The sequence below is a fragment of the Sinohyriopsis cumingii genome, chromosome 6 (assembly GCF_028554795.1).
Source record: "Sinohyriopsis cumingii isolate HCF-2022 chromosome 6, ASM2855479v2, whole genome shotgun sequence".
In the NCBI taxonomy this organism is placed as follows: domain Eukaryota; kingdom Metazoa; phylum Mollusca; class Bivalvia; order Unionida; family Unionidae; genus Sinohyriopsis; species Sinohyriopsis cumingii.
Window position 1 is genome coordinate 112,213,778 of NC_142966.1, and position 24,685 is coordinate 112,238,462.

General features: G+C 36.9%; 2 protein-coding genes across 5 annotated transcripts in view; one reads left to right on the forward strand and one right to left on the reverse strand.

The window, feature by feature from the left end:
* The window catches only part of LOC149797732 (uncharacterized), a 34,820-nt gene extending 10,758 nt beyond the window's left edge, over positions 1–24,062 (forward strand). The window contains exon 2 of the mRNA XM_089962671.1: positions 17,749–24,062. Within this exon, the coding sequence (XP_089818797.1) occupies positions 17,874–20,708 (2,835 nt within the window). The 5' untranslated portion in view covers positions 17,749–17,873 and the 3' untranslated portion in view covers positions 20,709–24,062. The remainder of the gene's footprint in view (positions 1–17,748) is intronic.
* LOC149797731 (uncharacterized) overlaps positions 1–24,685 on the reverse strand; it is a 119,406-nt gene that overhangs the window by 47,674 nt on the left and 47,047 nt on the right. The window lies entirely within an intron of this gene.

A 24,685-nucleotide genomic window follows, 5' to 3' on the forward strand; every position in this document is an offset into this window, starting at 1 on the left:
TTTTGGGGTTCTTCCTCCACCATTAATACTGGCCGCCAGGTATAGCCTATCTTGTGCTGAAAAATGGCGTTAAACCCAACAACAACAACAACAATCAAATTGCAAACAAGTAAGATCACAATATAATACACCCGCAGATCAGGTTCTGCATTATTTGATCTACTGATTACTCGTAACAACCTGTATAAACCCAGATCTGCCAGCGCATTATGTGCTTCTTCGTGCATAAAGCTGATGTAATTTTTATTTAATCTGTTCACATTTATTTATAACAAAGTATGTTTAGTTTATGCCAATGGTTACCAAACTTTTTTTTAGGACTGCTGCCCCCTTGATAATCCTCAGCACCCCCTACCTTACCCCTTAAAAGGAATTATTCAACATTAGCCCCCCCCCCCCCCATGATCCCACTTCTAACTTTGGAAACCATTTGTTTATGCAATTAAAAAAAACAAACAAGTTATATGAAACATTAATCTGCTTCTAAGACTGACTCAGTTACATGCCCCCTCTCCAAAAGACCCCTACTAATGCAGAAGATCATTGTTTACTCCCCTCAACAACCAGATACTGTATTTATACATTGGCTTCCAAAAGGGGTGTCCGACTTGTTTAGCTGGAAGTCAGCTGATGAATTTCCCTGCATTTAGAAAATCTGTCTTATTCTAGGATCAGTATGTTCACATAGAAATCAACAACCATTTACAAGCCAGTCTATTAGCTTTAAGCCCCACAGACTATCTGAAAATCAATTGCTGCTACAGAATCCTTTCCCTGCCAAAAGCCCTGTGTTTTGGTCTAAACACATGAGTATTTAGTAAGCATTCTTTGTGTACCTGTCTTGGATTATAAAAATATAACAGAGCCTTGAAGAAGTAACATTCATTGAGAAAATCTTGAGTTTATGTCCAAGCGTACCTTAAAAAACTACTGGAAAAGGGTAGATGTGTATATTTTAAGACCAAAATTTGAAATTATGGTAAACAAATGGGGACTTAGTCCATTATCACTGGCTGTGTGTTACTTGCATGTGCATGTGTGTACATGACTGGCATTTTAGCTTTGCATCAAGCAGCATTCATGTTCAACCTACCATACTAAACCAGTATCCCTAATAACTTTAATGTGGCATATAGATACTGGTAATGTCTGGTTGTGATATCATTCAGTAACTCCTGGCATTCTCCTTGCCACAAACAAAGCAATGATTATCTGGTAGGCAGAAGGAGAATTAGTCACTGAGCTGCATTCAAGTACTTCTCTTTTTTTCTCATTTATTGAAAACAGTGGAGGCAAAAGATACATTGCAGACTGAATCAAATATGACAAGACTATAATGATACAAACATGTACTTGGTTGTCTTTATATGATAGAAATAAAAAATAAATATGGAATCAAACCAAGGTAGCCATACTGAAGATGTGCTAATACAGCCTGAAATGGCATGTTTCAATTATGAGGTAGCCATACTGAAGACATGTGCCAATAAAGTTAATGATTTGTTTGTAATACATTTTGTGTGTTTTATGTACACATATATATTGTCAGTTAAACCCAGAGAAGCAAATGCTGCTGTACTGAGTTACACCTCAAAGTGTGGTCTTTATTATTTATTGTTTATCTATATATTTTAACCATGTCTGTCTGGTTCATGTTGGAATACATTAAACTATACATACACTGTTATCTGTTGCAATGCCTAGTATATACATATGGCCACAATATACATGCAGTTCAGCTTTCCTTTAATTTTCCAATCAGCTGGTATAGTTACATGTAAGGAGTTGCAATTTCATGCTAATTAAATTGGAATTCAGTTGCATAAACAAAGCATTAATTCCAAACAGGTGTGTACTAAGAAATGATAATATAAAAAAAACCAAAAGGTTGTCCTGTCTTTCTGTATGTTCACTTCTTGGAATGTAAATATTCTTAGAATGAAGTCACAAATATCTTGTAGGTAAATCTGTACCAGTAAATTTTGAGGAATATCAAGGACTTGAGAGATAAATGGATTTTAATTTGAAAACAAACTTCTGAAAAGAGAACTCATAATCAATTACTGTTTTCTAGAAAACCATCTTCTGAAACGGACCATAATTTTGATGGATTACTTTTAAAGATCTATACTGCACAATATAGTTACAAGATCCCATTTAAGCTCTGACTGAAATTTTCTAAACTCTGAGATCTTTTTCTTCTGAGACGTTTTGGAGAATTACATGTTAAGTCCCTCCTTTTTCTTTTCATTTGTTTTTAAATAAAAAAAGCAAGGGTACTGATCTGCTGTTAAAATATTTAAAGGTAGATTTAGTTCTAACCTATGTTTTAATTCATTTCATTCAATAGAATTAGTATTAATCCTGCAGATGGTGTGTGTTTACTTTCAGTCTTTGTGTAGAAGACTTTTGGTTCCCTGTTTCAGATATTTTACTCATAATCAAACTCTTCTTGAACACAGAACCATTCTAGAGATCCAATATAACACTCCTACCATCTGGCAACAGAGTGGTGAGTTACAGTGTAGTTCCATTAAATTTTGAGATCTATGTATATGGCAGAGGCAAGAATGGTTTTAATGCACATTCAACCCCAATAGTAAATTTGGAACAATGACTCCATATGAAGTACTTAGATTCCTGTTTTTAACCGGTATGATCAAGAACTGTGCTGTCTAACAGTATGAATAAGGGAGTGTGCCATGATAAAATAAGAACTAGAACATGAAGCAGGCTAACTTTATGTCCCTAGTTTCTCCACCATCTAATAGTCTTGTTTTGATAACTTTGTGTGTTTGTGTATGTAGGCATGCTAAATTAAGATACATTAAGTACTCCAAAACTATATTAAAGTACTCCTAAAACACTGTTTAGTGTATTAAGTACTCAAACACTGTATTAAGTACTCCAAAGCACTGCTTAGTGTAAGTAATGAAAGGACAAGCTACAAGAGTGAAAAAATCATCCAAACTGCCAAACTCTTACAGCAGCAGGGAAGTTCTACAGACCAGGTGGCACAGACGAAATTAACCCTTCTAGACAAATAATTTCCGTAGAACCCTCAGAATTCAAAAATAAAGCCTCCTACGCGAAATAATCTGAAAAATTCCCCCCAAATTTGCATTTTCGGACACAAAAAAAATAGCGGCTTTTTTGGGGGGGGGTATTGTAAAATTTATTTGGCATTGCAAATTCCGACTGCAATTTTATGAGTAAATTTGATCAAGACCGACTCGATATCTACTACGAGGATCATGAAGATTAATCGTGACAAATCCGTGCGGTGTCGCCTGAGCGTGACTAAAGAAATTTTTGAACTTATTTATGTCCATATCGCCGTTGCACCAAGTTTGATGGATATTTCTTAGCGTGTGAGTATCAACGCCATTAAATACCGATAAAATATTACAATTATCTCTAATTACCTTTGGAATTTGCGTATATCGCTGCGTCACGTAAATCACATCGGTGTTCTTATGTCGGCCACGCGAGAATATCCTAGCTGGGTTAGTTTGCTTATCCAGCATCACATCATCGAAAACAACAAGATTATTAGTATCACCGTCTAAACTTTCCACTGATGGAGTTTCATTGATATCCGTTATAAATTCTATTGTGCCATCCTCAGTTTTATCGCTAAATTCCTTTAGTACTTTATAACATCGCTGATCATCAACAGATGGTGCAATCAAATACAATTTATCCCATTTTAGCCATCGCATTATCAAATTCAACAACAATTGCGTTTTTCCAGAACCAGATGGTCCAATGATTATCATTCTAATCGAATTTGGTAATGCCTCGGTGTGCTTTACTTGCTCGCGTTTCTTTGTGGCTGAAAAATCAATTACATTCATGTTATTAGAATATTATGGATTCATATTGTGTTAAGTGTCGCACTCGAACTGCTACGATAAATCCAATCGAAGTCGTTACACGCAACAACAGAAATGCAATCAAGGGAGAATGTGAAGTTTGCAAGACAATTAAGTTTAGATTTGTAAAAAAAAAAGTAGAACCGGAGGAGACATCGCAACCTCCTTAACAAATCTACCTGGAGCTCCCTGGGCGAAATATCCCGGAGAAAAACATTTACCAGGATATAATTACTGCGGACCTGGTACAAGGCTAGATATAAGACTTAACGATAATAATCAACCAAATCCTGGCGAGGATCCAGTAAACGCTATCGATAACGCATGCTACTATCACGATCTTGCATATCGCAGCGGAGATTTACAACAAAGACATCTCGCTGATATTAAATTAATTCACGCAATAGATGCTATTCCTGATAAAAATTTCAAAGAGAAATTGGCAACTTGGTTGATAAAAGGAGCAATGAAAGGTAAATTAGTACTAGGTGCTGGTAATTTATAATGGAGCAAATATATTATTCTCCGCGAGGATTCTGGAAGGGAAAATCAGCAATAGCCAAACTTGCTAAGGCAGCAAAAGTAAAGCAATCTGTCGCTGAATCGTGGCTATCGAGGCAAGCAGTTTGGCAAATTTATCTTCCTCCGCCTAAGAAAATATCATATGCGAGTTTCTCTGTCAGCGTACCTAATGAAGTCCATCAGGCTGATCTTATGTTTCTTCCTTACGATACCGTCGACGGAGTCACATATAAATACGTGTTGACGGTTGTTGATATTGCAAGTAGGTACAAGGAAGCGGAACCGTTATCGAATAAAACAGCAACAGATATTGCTAAGGCGTTTAGCGAAATTTATTCACGATCTCCATTAACATGGCCGAAGCTTCTCCAGGTTGATCCAGGTCGAGAATTTCTTGGCGCGGTTACTTCACTGATGAAAAAGAATAATGTTAAAATCCGTCGCGGTATTGTAGGTGTTCATCACAATCAAGCTATCGTTGAGAGATTCAATAAAACTCTTGCAGAACGATTATTCGGATATCAGTACGCGAGAGAATTTATTCAAGATAAACGATCTCGCAATTGGGTAACAAGATTACCTCACGTAATTAACGCGCTAAATAACGAAGTAACACGAACAATATCAATGAAACCCGCAACTGCAATTACAAAGACAAAAATACCACTAAAGCGAGATTCTACTATTCCACCTGTGCTAGGTAGCGTTATTGTAAGGTATTTGTATAAGGAAGGAGAAGCCGAGGGTGGCAGAAAAAGAGCAACTGATCCAAACTGGAGTGTTACGACACATAAAATATCAGCTGTAACAAGATCATCAGGAAGGCCAGCGATTTATTTTCTAGATTCACTAGCGCCACAACGCGGATTTACCAAAGAAGAATTACAAATAATACCAAAGGATACTCAATTACCACCATCGTCGTTAATGTGAAATTTAATTCTACCTAACTGAGATAATTTTCTTACTCGAGACACGGCCAGATAAACTAAATTTGACCAGGAAATTCTATCATCGACAATCCAGACTTGACCATCTACTGTTAATCCTTGTGATGAATGTATCGTTGCTGCGTATCCGAGTTTCCATGGTGATTTTTCGGCATTTATCGCATCATTGACAAGATTAATATCAACGAAAATAATATCATTTAAAACCATTATTTTTTCTTCTCCACATGGCAAAGTAACATTAATATTTTGTTTCCTAGTATCAGCTGGCCTATAGCACAACGGAACCTGCAATGTTGGAAATTTCTCACAATGAAGTTTGAATAGTATTTCCTGAATAGTATCGCGAATAATTTTTCTGCTAGCAACAATCAAATGATCTGGACGCCACAAAGTTAGAAAATTATCCATCGGAGTCTCATCAATTATTTTTCTCATCACATCACATTGAAACTTATTAGGTTGCAACCGAATCATTTTTTTAAACTCGGTCAGTAAAATATCATTAGATCTATAATCAGCATCAATCTCTTCATAATAATCCACAAAATTTCTAAGCCATCTATGAGGAGATTCGCCATCAATAGGATCAGGTTGGCCGTGATCGCCGCACATTATTACTGCGGTGTTTTTCTCTTCCAACCAACTTAGGAATGATTTTAGTATAACTAAATTTACTGTGCAAATTTCATCAAATATTATAATCTTATTAACGTACTTGTTTCCCATTCGAGCCGGATCCCACAATCCACCACTATATTTGAAATAACTGTGATAAGTACAAGAATTAACGCCACGTTGTTTTATTTCTCTTGCTAATCTATGAGTTGGAGTCAACACGATCATATCAGATTTTGAAAATAAATTTATCGCTCGTGTTGTTTTACCACTACCGCCAGGACCATTTAGGTAAACGAATTTGTTTCGTGAAATCGGATCAAACACTGATACTGCTGTTGATATTTCATCACATTTATCTTTATGAAACTTATCGCAATCTTCTACATCCGCGTCCTCACAATAATCTAGAATATCCTCGTTTTTTATTCTCCAAGTTCCCCAGGAACCATCGGTGATTAAATTTTCCAACCTACACTGGAATTTCTTATCGATATAAAATGAATCCGTTGCAACCCTTACCGCGATATCAGAAAATTTATTTATCATTGACAGCAAATTAATACTCACATAAGCGAGCATTGATGATCTTAAATGAGTATACTGCGCCGATTCTCCATCGAGATAAGTTATCACTGTACCTAACTTCGTTCCATCAATAATAATATTTTCTCTGTTGCAAAATATTCCACGAGACACTGTATCAGCAATAATAAAATCCATCTCAGCATCATTGATAAATAACCTAGCGTGTCTGTGTTTATGATCAACTGATCCTCCTTGAGTAAATTTACCAATTATTTTTCTTCCAATATCTTTCGCGTTCTCACAATCTGTCGGCAACCACACCTCGGTCTGCTTTCTATACGATATAATCGCTTCACTTACCGTCAGCGATATTAACATCGACGAATCCAACATAAATCTCAACAATACCGTAGGGACCCATCTTCGCTGAGATAAATGCCGACCAAACCAAATATAACAAATTTTATGCAAATTTTCAGCAAGTTCGAATGAAGTAACATGAGCGAATCCTGTCATGACAAAATCGGGTAACGGTCCGTTAATTGCAACTCTAGTCATCTCGTTGGTGGGATGGCCAAATTTAGCAAAGTAATTTGCACAATCACCATATCCAAGGAAACTTCCAGGATAGCATGCGCTCATATCAACGGAAATCATATCTTCGAAATAATATTTGGTATTCCATAATCCTCCATGGCCGTATTCGATACAGCTAAGTTGAATATCATTGAGAAATTCATTTCTTGTAGGTTTCCACGAATTTCTTTCTTTAGCAGCGTGAGCAGCAACAGACGAAATGGTAAAGCAATTTGTCAGTAACTGATCTGGATTAGACGAATACTTCTCCGCGATATTTTTCATCGATTCGTGTAATATTTCATCTCGGTAAATATCTCCGCGTGGTAAGATAAATTGATCGTATCTTTCTTCGCTAGAAAATAACCAAATCGATATTGGATCGGACTTGGCTAATAGTTTGATATATCTAAACATTGCATCGGAACTATCTTTGGATTCCACGGGATAAAACTTAACAACACGATCTCGCGGGAATATCATTACCGACTGACTCCACGCATGTGAATTATGATCAACAATTTCGATTGGTGTTCCTCGAGAATTATACGGCGATGAATATAATATTTCACCCGATAGTGTTTTAACCGTAATAGGAAATTTAAGTTTCTTACTTAACGCAGCAACATCATCGATTGATGCGCCATCAACAACTGTCTTTGCCCATGAATTAATTTTATCCAATCTCAATTGAGTTAGACCAGATCCGCGACGAGCATTTTTCATGTGTTCGATAACTCGCTCAGCCACGCAGTTTATCATCGGAGATTCCCTCATCGCAGGTAGATTTTTCACATCAGGATTATTATTCAGCCGATAAATTCCATAGACAACAGCACTAGAAGGATACGCCCTAGCATAATAAGGACCATCAATCCCCAGCAGCAATCCCGGTTTCGAATTTTTATCAAGAACAACATTTTTCTTACCGCCGCGTACCGGATCTCGTTTATCACGAATAATCCAAATATCATCGGGCATTTGTGCAATAAATTTTATTCCGAAAATAAATCTCTCTTCTTTGTGTGAGTTTTTTATATGTTCGATTATCTTTTTCGCTCGCTCTAGATTCATCGTAGCATTAACAAAATTAGTTTTCCAAGTTGACCAAACATGAATCGCTCCATCATCGAAAAATTCCTTCTTCGCACTATCAACTTCAGGAATGATATATTCTGCCTCATCAAGATCAAATATATCCATTATTATATTTTAGACAAATATCTAAATATAATGAAGCAATGCGCGTGGATAACAGTTGGATCAACAAAATCATGTAACAAATCCTGCAGAGGTGAATATTGTGGCGCTCACATATACGAAATTCGACGAGGTAACAAAGGACCACAACGATGTTTAGTTTGCCAAGTTGGCATTCGAGGAAGGACTCGATTATGTTTCTCCTGTGGAGGGAAAAAATATCGTGAGTTACGGAGATATTATGAAAAAAGATCCTCCTCGGTAATAAAATGCGAAGAAGATTATATTAATCGTTTCAAAGCAAATTTCGATTTAAACAAAGAGAATATCATATATGGAAATGAAATCAGCGATTCCCATGAGTGAATATAAATCGCATCCCATCATCGAAGGTTACGAAGCATCTGAGGATGGTAACGTTAGAAACATCAAAACAAAGAAACGTGTTGGTAGTATTTGTAATTCGGGATATCTCAAATTTACAGTCCATAAAAGAAATGAAAGAACAGAATGTTATTCGAATCATAGATTTATATTCGAATGCTACAAAGGACCAATAGAGAGAGGACTTGTTATCGACCACATTGACGGTAATAAACTTAACAATAAACTTTCCAATCTGCGCGCGGTAACCCAGAGTGAAAATTGTAGGGTTGGTAATAACCGTGGATTTCCTAATTATTCGAGGACTGTTAAATCAGTGAATCAAGCAACAGGTGAGGAAATCGCGTTTACATCGATGTCTGCAGCAGCAAAATATTTCGTTATTGACTCGCATTCAGTAAAACGAGTGGCAGAAGGAAAATACAACGCAACATTTTCTTATGATGCTGATTCGTGGATCAAATTCTCCTATGTACCAATAATATTTGATTCGGAGAGTGACGAAGAATAATTGAATATCTCCGCAAAACAAAAAAAAAAGATTAATTTTGAAAATTTCCCTGGATTTTATTTATTTTTTTCCCACGGAGACAGATTTGGAAAATCTCACTTGCGATTTAAAAATCAGGAATCAGAGATTCTCACGATTTCACCAAAAGATTGATACTTACAGTTTCTCCTCGTATATCAAGTAAATTTCCTTTCTGATCCGTTAATTTGAAATTTATTCTTGATAAAAATCGATTATGACATCGCAGGTAAAACGGATTCATTGGTTCTTTTATTATCAAATAACCGGGAGATGCGCTAGGTGAAAATGAATACAATATAAAACCCTGATGGGCTTGATTTGACTCTGACGCATCAACATTGTAACTACCCTCGACAACATCCGCGTGAAGATAAATCGCGATAACTTCCGTTATATTGACGATACCAGGCGAGATATGCCGCCCTTGCCCGGCAGGATCATTGTTGTGTTTAAGAATCAATTCTGAATGTACTTTTTTGGTCCATGCGGCATGTAATTTCGGAAATAAATCATCGATGGTATCAGTGACGGATTTTCTCATCGCATCAAAATCAGAATTGGGAAATTTAAATTTTGGCAATGTTTCCTCGGTTAATTCAAATACTCTCATGAATTTTTGTTTCTCACCCGAGTTCTTGATCAACTCGAATTTGCTAATAGGAAGAACATAGTCGGCAATTGATATATCGTCGACTATCGCCCGAATAAACATATCATGATAATATTCAATATCATTCGCAAGTTGATTTAAAATTTTCACATGCTTTATAATTTCGCTGCATGAACCTGATTTATTTAGGATGCATTCATGAAATGATCCTCGCAATAAATTTAATTGTGATTCGTGTTCTTGAATAAACTCGTCTAGAGTTCTTCTTACCAAGATACCGTCTATGGGGGCTATTATCCTGTTAATGTGGGTAGCGTCGAAGATTTTCACATCTGGGGGGATTTTAGGAAGAGGCAGCCATGAGAGAATTCTTTCGTTAATAAAAGTGAAAGCGAACATTACTAAGTTAATTTTGTGGTTATTCATGAGATTGATGGCGCTGTGGATCAAAGGTTTGTGTTTGATATCTCCATACCATCCTTCGTCGGTTGTAAAATCTTCCTTTTTTGGTTCCGGTAGTTCTGGAAGGGTTTCATCATACCAACCTGGAATAATAACATCCGATTTCTTTGGTTTTATCAGAGGTGCGACCTCGGGCCAACCTAATATATTCCTGATCGATGATTGGTAAATATCTACCACGTACGGTGATTTCACTTCTATCATTGACGATAGTGTTGGATCATGTGAAGATATCTTTATTCCCGGAGTAGCATCGCCGGTTAAATTTGATATTCTAGTGGTAAACTCATTATTCAGTTGATCAATTTCATAACTGCCCGTTGGTATACCAACAACGATCCAATCGGGTGTTCCATCGGGTTTATTCTTATTTGCAAAAACTAGTGAATTATTTGACATCAAATTACCGAATGATTTTGATCTAACATTAGGCCAGCTGTTGTAGACACGCAACTGTGTTAATGCAATCTCGTTAACGCTAATTGGTGTTGAGAAATTAATACTAAACTCGGGTTTCGTTGAACTTAGCGATATTAATGTTGTTGTTGGTGGTGTTGTGTTTGTCACGATCTGGGCTAACTCGGACATTATTAATATTCATTTGTTCAATCTCCGAGTAAATACTAATCATTGAAGAAAATTCTAGATCGGATATAATACCATCGTTGAGACTCTCAGAAAGTAACAATGATAACTTCGAGTACGCGTCACTAACTTTAGTTAGTTTACTTTTGTACGAAGATAACTTTTCATTTGCGCACGATGATATCTTTTTCGCGATGATATTAAGAACACCCGCGATTGCTGTTGTTGACGAGATTATTATTGTTGCTACGATTGGCGCTATCATTGTTACCGCGGATAGAATTATTCCTGCACCAGCGACCACAGCTGATACTGCGTACACTGCAACATCAATGATAACTAATTTGCGCTGGTATTTATTTATTTTTATCTGATAATCGTCAAGTTGTTTTCGCAACGAATCCTGCCATGATCTCGCCTGATTGTATCGGTAATCCGATGCGGTCATTTATTAATCTACGATAACAATTACGGGATTACCATGTTTATCCTGGAATACCAACTGTTCCCAATCCCGATAAATATTCGAAAATTACAAAATAATCCACCGGTCCTGTGGCGGTTCTATCTGGTGGTTCTAGATCGCAGAGTACGCCGGTATTTTTTTCTATAGAAATAATAAAAAATCCGGGGTAGAATTCATGAATTTCACTATTCGATTTTATTTTAAACTTTATCTTGGAAATAACATATACTCGATATACGCCGGTAATTGGCACAGTGAAATAAAATCCGAGACTATCTTTTTTAGGGTCCCAATTATAATTGTATGTCTTAAACACAAATGGCACATTGCAGACAATATTTTTTGTTTCTACCTCCGTTGGTATCGAAATTCGCGATAATTTTCCAAGTTTCATTGACGATATTTTTGTGTTGATATCGTCAATTTCTTTACCTAATTGCTTTACGTCAGTGGCGTGACCAGTTTTATCAACGGATTGGTCAATCTTTGCTGTTGCAGCAAGAAGTTTCGTGCTTAAATCTTGAATTTTTTCATCGTACGTTGATGTATCTAACTTTTGACGAGCCAATTCACGTACCACGTTAATTTCATCGTTGATGGATTTTATTTGTACTTGCATCGCGTTAATCCCCCTGGTAAATTCAGGAACAACAACATTACCAAGTTTAATAATTTCCTCGTTGATTTTTTTGTTGAGATCGTCGATCGATGGTTTCTGACTCATCAAGATATTTACTTCGTTAATTTTGGCAAGAATATTAGTAATTTCCTCGTTGATTTTTTTTATTTTCTCGCTAAGATCGTCATGTGATGCTTGATCTGATACGGAGGAAGTATCACTGGATGTTTTTATATTCTCGTCAAATTTTTTGCTAAATTTATCTAAAGCATCGTCAAGTTTTTTAAGGTCATTATTTAGCCTATTAAGTCTTTTTGTCATTCTATCCTGAAGATCGTCGTGTAATGCTTTATCGGCCTTCAGGGGTAACTTCGCTATAATATCGGCGATATCAGCAATAGATTTTAATACCATCTCCGATTGGCGAGTAAATTGACTAATGTGATCGCGGTATTCGTCTCGCTTGATTATATCAGTTATTTTGACGTTGCTAGTTTGTAATCGCCCTTCGGTATTTTGAAAAACAGCAACTTCACCAGGATCAACTTCTGACAACGATAAAAGATTGTTAATATCGCTCTTGGTTGCAAACTTTGATGTATCGATGTCGACTGCATCTTTTTTTTCTTTCCTAAAGAGAGATCTACCGTAAATGTCAACCATGATATTTATCTACGGTATATTCAAATAAAATTTTGCGAAAAGGACGAGATGATTTTGAAATTGCATCAAGGACGTTAATTGTCTCCCGGCCGCATATTGGTGGATCTACTAGTGTTTGTGTTGGAAGTGTTGAATACCAAACCGGAAGTTTTAATTTTGACACGTATTTGATAAATTCGTTTGGTGGTGCTAATCCGTATGAGTCGAAGTAAATAACTTCGCGAGGATTAATCGCATACGCAACCCAGTGAGTGCCAGGACCGGAATTTTTATCGAGATTTATTATTCCTGTTTCGGTGGGATTTGGTTTATCTGGTAGTTGATCTCGCATAAATACGCCTCTGAAAAATTTTATTTTCTTTTTTTTTACTTCACTGATTAAATCTAAATTTGAGGCTGGTAGGCTCGACTTAGACCGGATCCGTACGGGGGTCGTCTTAGGTAAAGGCCGGATCCTTGTTGCGGCTGCATCAATTTTGCTAGAAGAGAGAAGGGGGAGATAAATCCTCCCTTTTTTTTACGATATCCTCTTCCAACAACTTTTCCTGCTATTGCGGAACCTATCCCACCAAGTGCACCTAATCCTAATGCTTTTCCACCTGCTATTAACGCGGGTATAAGCGCAGCCAATGGAAAAATACCACCTACTTTGATCATATCTCTGATTGCTCCTATCGAGAGATTCAGGCGAATACCAGTATTTGCTGATCTGGCTCTGGTGAAATGTCCGTGTTGATTTTTAGTTAACGATAGTTTGTTAGGTCCACCGTGAAGCTGATTACTTTTTAAGGTTAAACTTAAACCTCGTCGCGCTGTTGTTGCTGATTGAAGCTTTTTCACCTGACCGGGGGTCAGAGTTACGCTGACGTGATCGTATGGCATATTAATAATCACTTAATCTAAATTTAGAATTTATCACATGTTCTCTACGGGTGCATCGATGACTCTCATTCTACCACTGATGCCTTCTAGAATCATCGTTCTATCACTGAGAATAACCGCGATTGCTCTTGCATTTCCTCCTCCTGTGTTAATTCTTGCTTTGAAATGAATATCAACAACCGACTGCTTTACCAAATCAAGATGTTCCAAAGAAAAATAATAGATGGGATAGAGAGTGTTAAAATCTAATTGTGATATTTGCAATCCAGTATCAATATTTTGATCGCGGCCCATGAAACTTAACAATCGATGATACGCGCGTGCCGTGGAATTGGTGACATAATCGATGGCTATTTCCTCGGTTGGCTCCTGTTGGCCGTTTATTCTCAATGAAACGTTTGTTGCCTCGAGTCGATCGAATATCATATGGCTATGCAGTTGATCATTTCTATTCATGCTTTGCAGAGCAACAAAGATGTGTCTAGGTGCGGAGGAGCCCTGCTGTGACGCAATTCGCCAAGTAAATATTCCGTTAATATTAACATTTTCGATAGAGTCAGTCATCGTTGTCAGCCAAGACATGATGGATTTTCCTCCTTGATTCATGAATGATAATAATTTTTCTTCTATGATCATCGATGGAACTATCGCTGGCATCCACAAGGTAATTTTTTCAAGGACAACTTTACCGATATCAAGGGGATCCACACTTGCATCTCGCCAGATGGCTCTGTCATCATTGGCATCTCGAACGAAAGATATCGTATGCTTCGCTCCGTAAATAACTTTTCTAAAATGTCTGCAAAATCCAAAAATATGAGATAACGGAATTGCGCAGGAAAATCTTAAACTCGGACCAACCAACATAAGTTTTCGCGTGGCAAATCCGAGATTGTAATCGTCATTGACGCCAGTTATTAAAGCCATCTGGGTGGCTGGATTACCAGCTGGATCATTTGGTACAGCGATGTTATACCGATTGTGTTCAGCTTCATTAGAATTATCCTTGGCAAACATCATACTAGGACCGGCTGATCTGGTAAAATCATCCGAGTATCTTGCTAGTCCTATGATCGTCGTTGCTATATCAACATTATTCGTGATTGATTCAATCTCTTTTCCATCGATCATGTAAGTGGCATTCTTGAATAATGCCATAATACCATTATTGACAAATCCAACTTTAAAATTTGCTCCAAAGTTGGTATCATTGGTTCTAACAATTTTACCAACAAATTCGATATACGCCTCAGATGGAAGAAAATATCTTGTTGTATCGTGGACTTGAATTTCCTTCCGATTTCTTGAATCGGGCTCAACTACATCGTACGAGAAATATTGAAAATCTCGCACTGATGTATCCCTACCTACTGGTTCATCCATGTCAAATACTTCATTTGACACTTGTGCAAACATTTATTATTAATAATATCGTCTAAAACGAAGACCGCTGCCTGAAATGAAACTTGTATTTGCTAGATTTGTCCTAGCAACATCCTGCGCTAGATTTGTATTAGCAACTTCCTGCGCCAGATTTGTTATAGCAGCTTCCTGTGCTAGATCATTTATTTTTTTATTTGCCGCATCATTTATGGCCTTACTGACTTCAGGTGGCATTTCTCTGGTAATAGGTAATTTAACAGGTTGCTTTTTACGTACTAAACTTAATATTTTATTTTTGATAGCGTTGAAGCCTTTACTGGCCAAATTACCGATACCAGAAATGGCAGTCTCACCTATCTTTCCTATCGCTTTCAATCCTAGTTGTTTGATCGCGGGACCAATTTTAGGTGCTATTCGCGTGACAAGACTTCCAACGATATCGCCAAATCCATTACCGTGAATATATTTGTATACTGGCAATCGAGAGTTTACTATGCGGACCTGATTAGGTCTGCGTTGATGTTTATGAACAATCATATTATTTCAATTGTGTTGATTTAATCGATGAGTTCATCGACAAACTCTTTATAAATGTGAGAATCGATGATACCACCACGGAATAATCGCTGACAAATATCTGATGCTTCGTTGACTATCTCACGGGAGTTATTTCCTGCTCGCTTTCCTCCGATTAATACTTCAAGACGAGATACATCGTTGACAACACTATCGGGACAAACTGAATATCCACTTCCTGTGTGTGATTCTGGAGATTCCAATGGCGTTACGTAAAATAAATCGTCTGACGGCGTTGAAGATTTCTTCTCCTCCTCTGATGGTGATCCCGGCGATGTCCCTGACGACGTCCGTGGTGAATATATTTCTGGTGGAGATGGGGGAGTCCCAGCCGGGTGTCTTTCTAGTTTTTTACCCTCAGGATCGTATAATAAATATTTCTCAGTGGGACCCCTGTAGTTTGAAGCTGTTGGTTCCGGAGGTGGGTCCATATACCAGGGGCGTTCTGTGTGAGGATAAAACTTTTCACGTATTTCAGGAAATTCAATAGAGTGGCGAATATCAAAGGAGGATGAATCAGAACTTTCATCTTTAGGTGACGAACTTTTACTTTTAGGTGACGAACTTTTACTTTTGGGTGGTTGTCCTGAAGGGGTATGGAAGGAAGGAGGAGGAAACTGGGGGATAAATACCTCTTTCGCCATTGCAGGTGATTGACGAATTTTATACTTCTCATCTATTATTTCTCTTCTTTTGTTACCAACATCCCTTATAAATTTCATAAAACTTTTATCTCCATAAACTACTGGTTTTTTCAAACTACCAAAATACATTACCGCCAGCCATTCAGCATCTTCAGTGATTTTATCAAAAATTTCTCCCTTCAAAAAAAATCTTTTATTATCTTCAGAATCATCCGCAGCCATTCCAACTGTTGAATCATAGTTACTGATTAAATGCGAAATTCCACTCCTCAAATAGTTATCGGCGGATAAATTAGGATCGAATTCATACAAATCAACAGCGGGTGATTTGGATTCATCACTCTGATCTTTTTTCTTTTTCGATTTTCTCTCCTTTTTCTGAGGTGGAGTTCTTTCTTTTGGTCTAGCTCCTAATTCCTCTGGTTGAATTATTGGCTCCTGTGGTTGAATATCTTCCTGTGATGTTTCTTTTCTCCCTCGTGTTTTAGTTTTTTCTTTTCTTTCTTGTTGTTTTCTTTCTTTCTCTTGCTGTTTTCTTTCTTTCTCTTGCTGTTTTCTTTCTTCCGCCATTTGTTTATTATGACCATATCTATCGTCTGCTGCTGCCATAAATCTTCTAAAAGATGGATCCCTTTCACTCGCTTGCGTTTTTCCATCATAAATTCTAAATAACATACTAAACCAACTTTTACGAGTTGGATATCTTTCTCTTCCTATATCAGACAAATAGTCATTTCGAATACTGAACATATCTTCAGCAAGTTGACCAAATTGATCTAAACTATATATCGTAGATAGCGGTTGTGATATTATATTCCATCCCTCATCAGTGAAATTTTCTCTTAAATCATCGATATCAAATTTCCTTTTTTTTACTCCAGGTTTTCTCCCTCTAGGTCTTGCTTCAGTTTTTCCTTTACGACCTACTTTAAAGGCAATTGCAGGTTGTCCACCCTGCTGCGCTGCCGCTGCTGCTATTGCTAATCGATCGGGTAACGTTCGTGATTGCTCCTCAATACCTTTCAACGCGCGAAAAATTCCACGTTTTCTGGCTTCCTCATCTTCCTTATCTTTTTCGTCACCATATACAGTTTGTTCAATTGTTTTAGTAACTGGCTTCAACCATTTTGCCGAAGTTTCTGAAATTCCATGTTGCATATCTTCGTAACCACGAACATTTCTCTTAAATAATTGTTTTGTCGGAATGAACTTCTTTAATGCCGCTAATTGCTCTCGCGCTAATCTAGCAGAATGAGGTTCTCCAACTGTGCTAACTTTTCGACTCATCTTATTTTCAACGATATTGTTTTAATGTGAAATAAAATTAGTATCCGCAACCCAAATTCAATTACAGCAAATAAATTTTACAATACCCCCCCCCAAAAAAGCCGCCATTTTTTTTGTGTCCGAAAATGCAAATTTGGGGGGAATTTTTCGGATTATTTCGCGTAGGAGGCTTTATTTTTGAATTCTGAGGGTTCTACGGAAATTATTTGTCTAGAAGGGTTAATTTCGTCTGTGCCAGGGGGTCTGTAGAACTTCCCTGCTGCCTGGTTTACAATCAAGTCAGGGCAGTTTTGTTGTTGTCATTAATATTCTATGCTTTAATTATCACCATCATCATCATCTCGGAACTAACAATTGTAATATTAATGTTATTATTATCACTTCAGGTGAGGGATGAAATTTGTGATGTAGCAGCAGTTCGTGTCTGAATTTAGCAGGATATATTGGTAAAGACTCCTGTCAACCTAGCACCAGTGGGACAACCAACCTCCCTCGTTCCATTTGCTGCAGAATGGCAGAGGCTTTAACCTTGAAAAATCATCTGCAATGGCTTTGTCTTCTGACCACCATTTCCCTGCTGTGTCTCACGGGCATTGGGTCTTGTCCACAAGAATGTCAGTGTAACATGCAGAATGACAGTGTAGTGTGCACAAACCAATCATTAACAAGCCTGCCATTTCAGATCCCCACAGAAGTTACCTCCCTTGATCTCAAGAACAACAATCTTTCTAGCCTGAACTCTCTCTTTCAAAACTTCACAAAATTAAGGGCGGTTTTTCTAAGCTATAACAATATATCGTTTATTTGGGGAGACGACTTTAAAAATCAAAAGAATCTGACATTCCTTGATTTGGGCCATAATGATATCAGCATCATTCATGATAATTCATTTCATGCTTTAGTCAATTTGAAAGAGCTAGACCTGAGGTACAATATGCTAACTTCACTTCCAAACAATATATTTGATGGCCTCTATAGTTTTCAAATGTTGCAGCTAGAGGGTAACCAATTGTCAAATCTTACATGGATCACATTCCAAGGTTTAGAATATCTTGTATCTCTGGACCTGAGTTCTAACCAAATTTCAGTGATAAACCATGGACTTTTGCAACATCTGAAAAGTCTTGAGAAATTAAATCTGCAACACAATCAAATTGTGTACATTGGCCATTCAGCTTTTCCAGTATCTCTTTCCTTGCTAAATTTGTCTTTCAACAGACTTAAAGCCTTTGACTTCATCATGAGCAAAGGGAACTTGCTAAAATGGCTTGATCTCAGTTGGAATAATATTAGTGAATTTACAGTCAATTCCTTTACAAACTGTTCTCAACTGGAAAGCATAACACTTGATGCAAATCCTGTACAAAATATTCAGTCTCCGATATTCCAAAGCCTATACAGTCTAAGAAATTTATCAATGTGCCAAATGAATTCCTTACATTTTTTGAATCCAGGTGTGTTTCATGGATTGGAACACCTGGTCACGTTGAATATGAGCTATAATTCCAAACTGGAATTTCTGCATACTGATACATTCATACCTCTGAATTCTGTAAAAACACTCGATATTAGTCACAACAACTTTACCAAATTGCTCAACACAACATTCCGTGCAAATACTCACCTGAAATTGTTAGATCTCAGAGGCAATCCTTTTGTGTGTGATTGTGACATTGGCTGGTTGTTACAAAATATTAAAACCAACTTCAGCTTTATCAAAGCACCAGAACTTGTAGAATGCATTCTACCATTTAATAAATCCAGTATGTCTTTGAAAGACTTGGACCACAAAGATCTGCACTGTAGAGATGTTGTAATTGTTAATTACACCAAAAATGCTTTCTTCAAAATTGGATCTACTGCAGTTTTACACTGTCAAGCCGTAAGTAACCCAAATCCCATGATCATTTGGATAACGCCAAGAAAAAGGGTTCTAACCTATCACAACTTTCATCCCCATGCAACTAGGGACTACCTTCCTCTTCTCGATACAGACAAACACTCGGTATTCCACTTTTCCCATTACTGGCACAATGAAGCAACATATAACTATCTTATAGAAACAAAAGACGACAGAATAGTCATCCTTGAAGATGGTTCTCTGTACATTGACTATGTTCTCCGATCTGATGCAGGACCTTATCAGTGTATTGCTGAAAATCCTAGTAACATGACTTCAGTTGAAATAAATTTCAAACTTGACTACATGATTTTGAACGAAGTGAAAATCTGGAGTATAGTCATGGGCCTAATCAGCGCTGCATCATTTTTTCTCTTAAATTTGATATACTCCTTGGCAACCGCTGCTGCTCGCAAATGTATCAGCCTGAGACGAAGAGAAAGGGTGCGACAAATAATTGAGAATATAGAACAATACAAAAATGTCCAAATCAGTCGCATTAAAGAAAATTACCATGGCCAGGTCGGTAAAATCAGAGATCAGTACCATTACAGTCTGGGTCGAATTCGTGAACATTACACAACCAAAGCTCACACAATGGGCCGTCTCCGAGAAGGTGCCTCTCTAAAAATGGATAAGTTACGAGAAAACTATAATAATCAAATTGGAAAACTGAAAGGCTACAGTTCCAACCAACTGATACAAATCAGGGAGAGATACAACAATCAAATTTTAAAAATCAAAGATTATGGCTCCGTACAATTTGGACGAATTCATGAAAAATACAAGCTTAAACAGCAGCATGTTATAAAACTATTGGAGACGATGAACTTAGACAATTGTCGTACTGTGTTTGAATCAGAGTGTGTTAGAACAGAGTCAATCATTTTGGAGTCAAAATTATATGATGAAGATGATGCTCCAATACATAGCCCAATCGACTCAACAAGTGTTAGCGACTCTGAGTACATGACAGCCTCGGGCTCGGAGGCATCTAGTCATGAAGACTTGCGTTTCACAGCACAAGAAAATGTAACTGTCTCTCTCCTACCATATGATCCTCATCTGCCTCTCGAGGGTTCTGGTAGCAGTGAGGCCGATTGTCATGTGTTCTGGACCAGAAATTCTCAAAGGATTGGAAAAAATTCTTATCCGTCTTTATACGAGTCTACACCAGATAGTGTTCATCTTCAGAGGATTTCTGATAGATATACCCATAGTGCTTTCCATGATGATAATTCTAGTCAGAATTCTGGTCAAGGGCGAAGTGTCAATGACCAAATGACAGACACGTGTGATCAACCAACAACGACAAGGCTTTCAACATTTATTCCAGAGGGGAGAAATCTGTTGTGCCAAGAGGAGACAACTAACAATGATACAAGTATACAGCTGTTTATTCCTTCTGTGTATTGTGATACTGGAGACTGGGAAACGGAAGTATGAATGAATTTAAAAGCAAGGATAGTAATCAAAACCTATGATTTGCTTAAAAAATGTTGACTTTTTATATCTGAGCCTCTTTAATGGCTCTGACTGATCGTATATATGAACCAATGTAATGTGTGTGGGATGAAGCATATGAGGATCACTTCAAATAATTAAAAAAACTCAGGCCTAAATATATTCTTTGTGGACACTAACAAGTCTTTATAGCAGCATTATAATTGCAGAAATGAAAATTTCTTGGTTTTAAAAAGAATTTGCATCTTCCAAATTAATAACACTTGTGTGTGTGTGTAACAGAATAATAGAAATATACCGATGATCCGTGTTGTGATAAAAAAGTAAGTCAGTAGGCTCTGTGCTAAGTATTTTGCAATATATTTACTCCACCATTTCCAAAAAGATGCTTCAAAAATGGTTTCAACTTACTGTTTGCACTCATAGGTTGGATCCAGCATGTAAACTGCATAGATCCAGATCTGCCATCACATAATGTGCCGGCAGATCAGAGTCTATGATGTGAGTATAGAAGGTGTGGTTACAGTATTCTTGTATGACCGTTTTCAATGTGTAATTGTCTCAGTGTATGCCAAAGCCAGTAAAAGATGTACAGATATATTCCAGATCAATGGAGACACGTTTATTCGATATTGAGAGAAATTTTCTTCTGTGTGTTTAATTTAGATGTAGAGAGTTGTGTATCCTGTGTCATTTTGAAATGTGTTTACTGTTCTGCAAGGTGGCATGATGATATGCTATGCCAAGCTCACAATTAACGTCAATAAACAATGCATAACCAGATGTCAATTACAGCAGCCACAAGAACTTGCTGAAAATTACCCCCAGTGACTTTTGAAAGTTGGCACCAATTTATACGGTAATTTTTACTGCACTGGCTGTTATTTTCTAAATTAAACTTTCAACCAGACTGAAATTCATTTAACCACACCAAAATGAATTGAGGTTTATTGTTGCTTGGTATGTTATCATAATTTCTGTTTGTTAAGGTATTTTTTTATATACGAAAGACAGACTGCCAAGTTAACCTGTCTGAAATTTTAAAAAATGGAACGAATACACTGTGTGAAGTGTAATGCTAAAAGTCAAAGAATTTGTAGAAGTCTGAATGGAAACATGTATACTTGCTGTTCATGTGCATTGTTGATGTGGATTAGAAATTATTATTGACTAATAAGGTTATCTACAGTGCATATTGTCTGCTAAACCAAGGGAGCCCACCCTGTAAACTTATGAAAATGTTTGAGATAGACTTGTCATTTAGCACGAGCTTGGCACAGGAATTACGGACATGCCATTAGCATGAAGTTGCTAAAGAAATGAAGGCCAAAATTTGTCAAGTTCCTTAGTTATACACTGTATCACTGCGTCAAAGTAAAAATTTGTAGAAATGTCACAAAGTAGTCTGACTGCAAGAAGCTTGGTACCATGACTGATTTTCAGATACTAATTCTGGTAAAACTGGCTTTCTAGAAGTCTCTATGATGTCACAGCACTGGCTCGTGTACTTAATTAATCATAAATTGTCGTCAGAAATTTTCCTGTCATGCAAACGGCGGCACTCATTTTGCAGGCAGATTCATCAAAGCCAGACTTTCACACTGATTTTGAGGGTAAAATTCATCTCAAGATCTTAGAAGTAATCATGAAAAACTAATTTATTAACAAACAAACACAAAAGAGGAGAAAAAAAAGTCTACATATACATGGAAGGCTGTTTTTGAAGCACAATGTTGAGTGACGTCTATTTACAGAACACCAATAATGGACTCTTGCCACTGACCATTTTATACTTTAGAAAGAAACATTAAAAACTAGATATTGAATCGGAAAGCTTTAAATATTGATTTATCAGTCCAGTTTTTCACAGCCATCCATATTGGGATGTTTGTTTACACTACTTTTACAAATTTGGTGAAACACAGTGCAACTTGCTGGACTTGAGAGTGGACAAAGAATTTTAATAAATGTGAAGTTTAGTCTATAATAATCATTGTTTTTAAATAGTTCCAAGTATATAACAGACTAAATGCTATTAAATCAATTTTTAAAAATTGAAATGAATTTGTTCCAGATAAAGCAAGTTGATTTTTATAAATTACATTTTCTTGTCATAGATGAACTTTTAACCTTCAGTACCACAAAATATTGTCTACTGGCAATTATTGCAATACATGACTCCACTATAGCTGGGGTCAAACACGTGGCCTGTGGGCCACATGCAGCTTGCCAAGCCATATCCTGAGGCCTGCAAAATGATTGGTGTCACAAGGTGTCATGAGAGATAAAGGTGTTGTGGTCCACAGGCCATCAAAATTGCCTTCATATAGCCCTCAGGGTGGTGCGAGTTGAGAACCATGATAACCTTTATTGCTACATGTCAAAAAGGCAATTTTGAGGAAACAGTCACCCAGTGCCAGCCATTTTTGCCCAAAGACAGAGAAAAGAAAAAGCCAACTTTGCCCTTTCTCAAGTTAATGCCTTTCTCACCACACCCATTTCAGGGCATTGAATTCTTTTATGTTCCAAGTACAATATCAACTCTTGCATCTTACTAATGTTCCACAAGTAGCATAAAGCAATTTCGACATCATAATTTGGGCTTTCTGAGAATCTTTAGTGTCAAATGAACGATTTTTGTCACCAATAAAACTTGCGTAAAAGTTTAGTGCTGCTGCAAATTGTACAGACCTAGATTTGCCATCGTGTAAAGTGCTTGCAGATTTCCTAGTAGTTGTCAGCAGAACAAGCAACACAGACCCTGATCAGCCTGCACATTATGAGATGGCAGATCAGGGTCTATACTGTTTACAGTTAAACTTGAAAGTGAGTATGAACTGTATGTCTGCAATTATGTTTATTTTAGAAACGATCATTACTATTTATGGCTTTACTAAAGATATGTTAATAAAACATGTGCGAATACCCATGGGCCACTGAAAAATAAAATCAACAGAAAAGATATTTGGCATTATGCTATTGCAGGTAAAATGGCAGCTACTCTGGTGTGATGTCCATCACCAAGCTGACTAGCACAATACAAGATGTATGACATCACATGAACACAACTTTTTACGGCATTTTAAGTCATACATGTACTTAGTAACTTGTTCAAGCTAGACAACTTTTATTTATTTTATTATGTATGATACAGTACACTAACAAGTTTGCATAGCAAGCACTGCACTGGTCATAGATAAATTATTGACCGAATCAAACAACTATGTCTTCATAGTCAAGTTATATAGCTTTACTTTATTTGGATTTGTATATATATACACTGTTATGTTCACAACATTATTTTGTTGAAGAAATAAAACACATTTTCAACTGTTATTATTCATATTTTTAATAGTTTCATGTTAATGAATTACTGAAAAAGCTAAATTACAGTGAAACCTACCTTTAAAGACCACTTCTATGTGAGACCACCTGTCTTGAAAGACCACATTTGAAGTGCACAAATGTATTCATTATATAGCATTGTGACCTGTTATGAGACCACCTGTCTTGAGAGACCATATTTTGGGGCAAAAGAGGTAGTCGTTCAAGTACAGGTTCTATTGTACAAAAAAAAAAATGAGAACACAGGTAGACCCTTTTTATGTGATGTTATCTTTAACAGAATAATTTTCCTTTAAATCTAAGTTCCTAGAGTACAGTGGTCCCCCTCTTATGCGGCCATCCCTTCTGCACCAAGAAGTGGCCTCATAGGACAGGTGGCCTTTACAGAGTGGGACTAAATATTTTATGAGAAGTACAATATATATGTAATGTACATAGTAAGAAAGCTACATGCTTCAGATTATTTAATATCTGCATTTAATATCTTTGTTTAAAAGAAACATCTATTATTAAAAGGTTCTTGTTATAATAATAGACTTACTTCAACTGAATATACATTAATAGTTCTTATTCTTGGCGTAAGTGCGATATGCGAGCGGGTATTTTTGTCATGC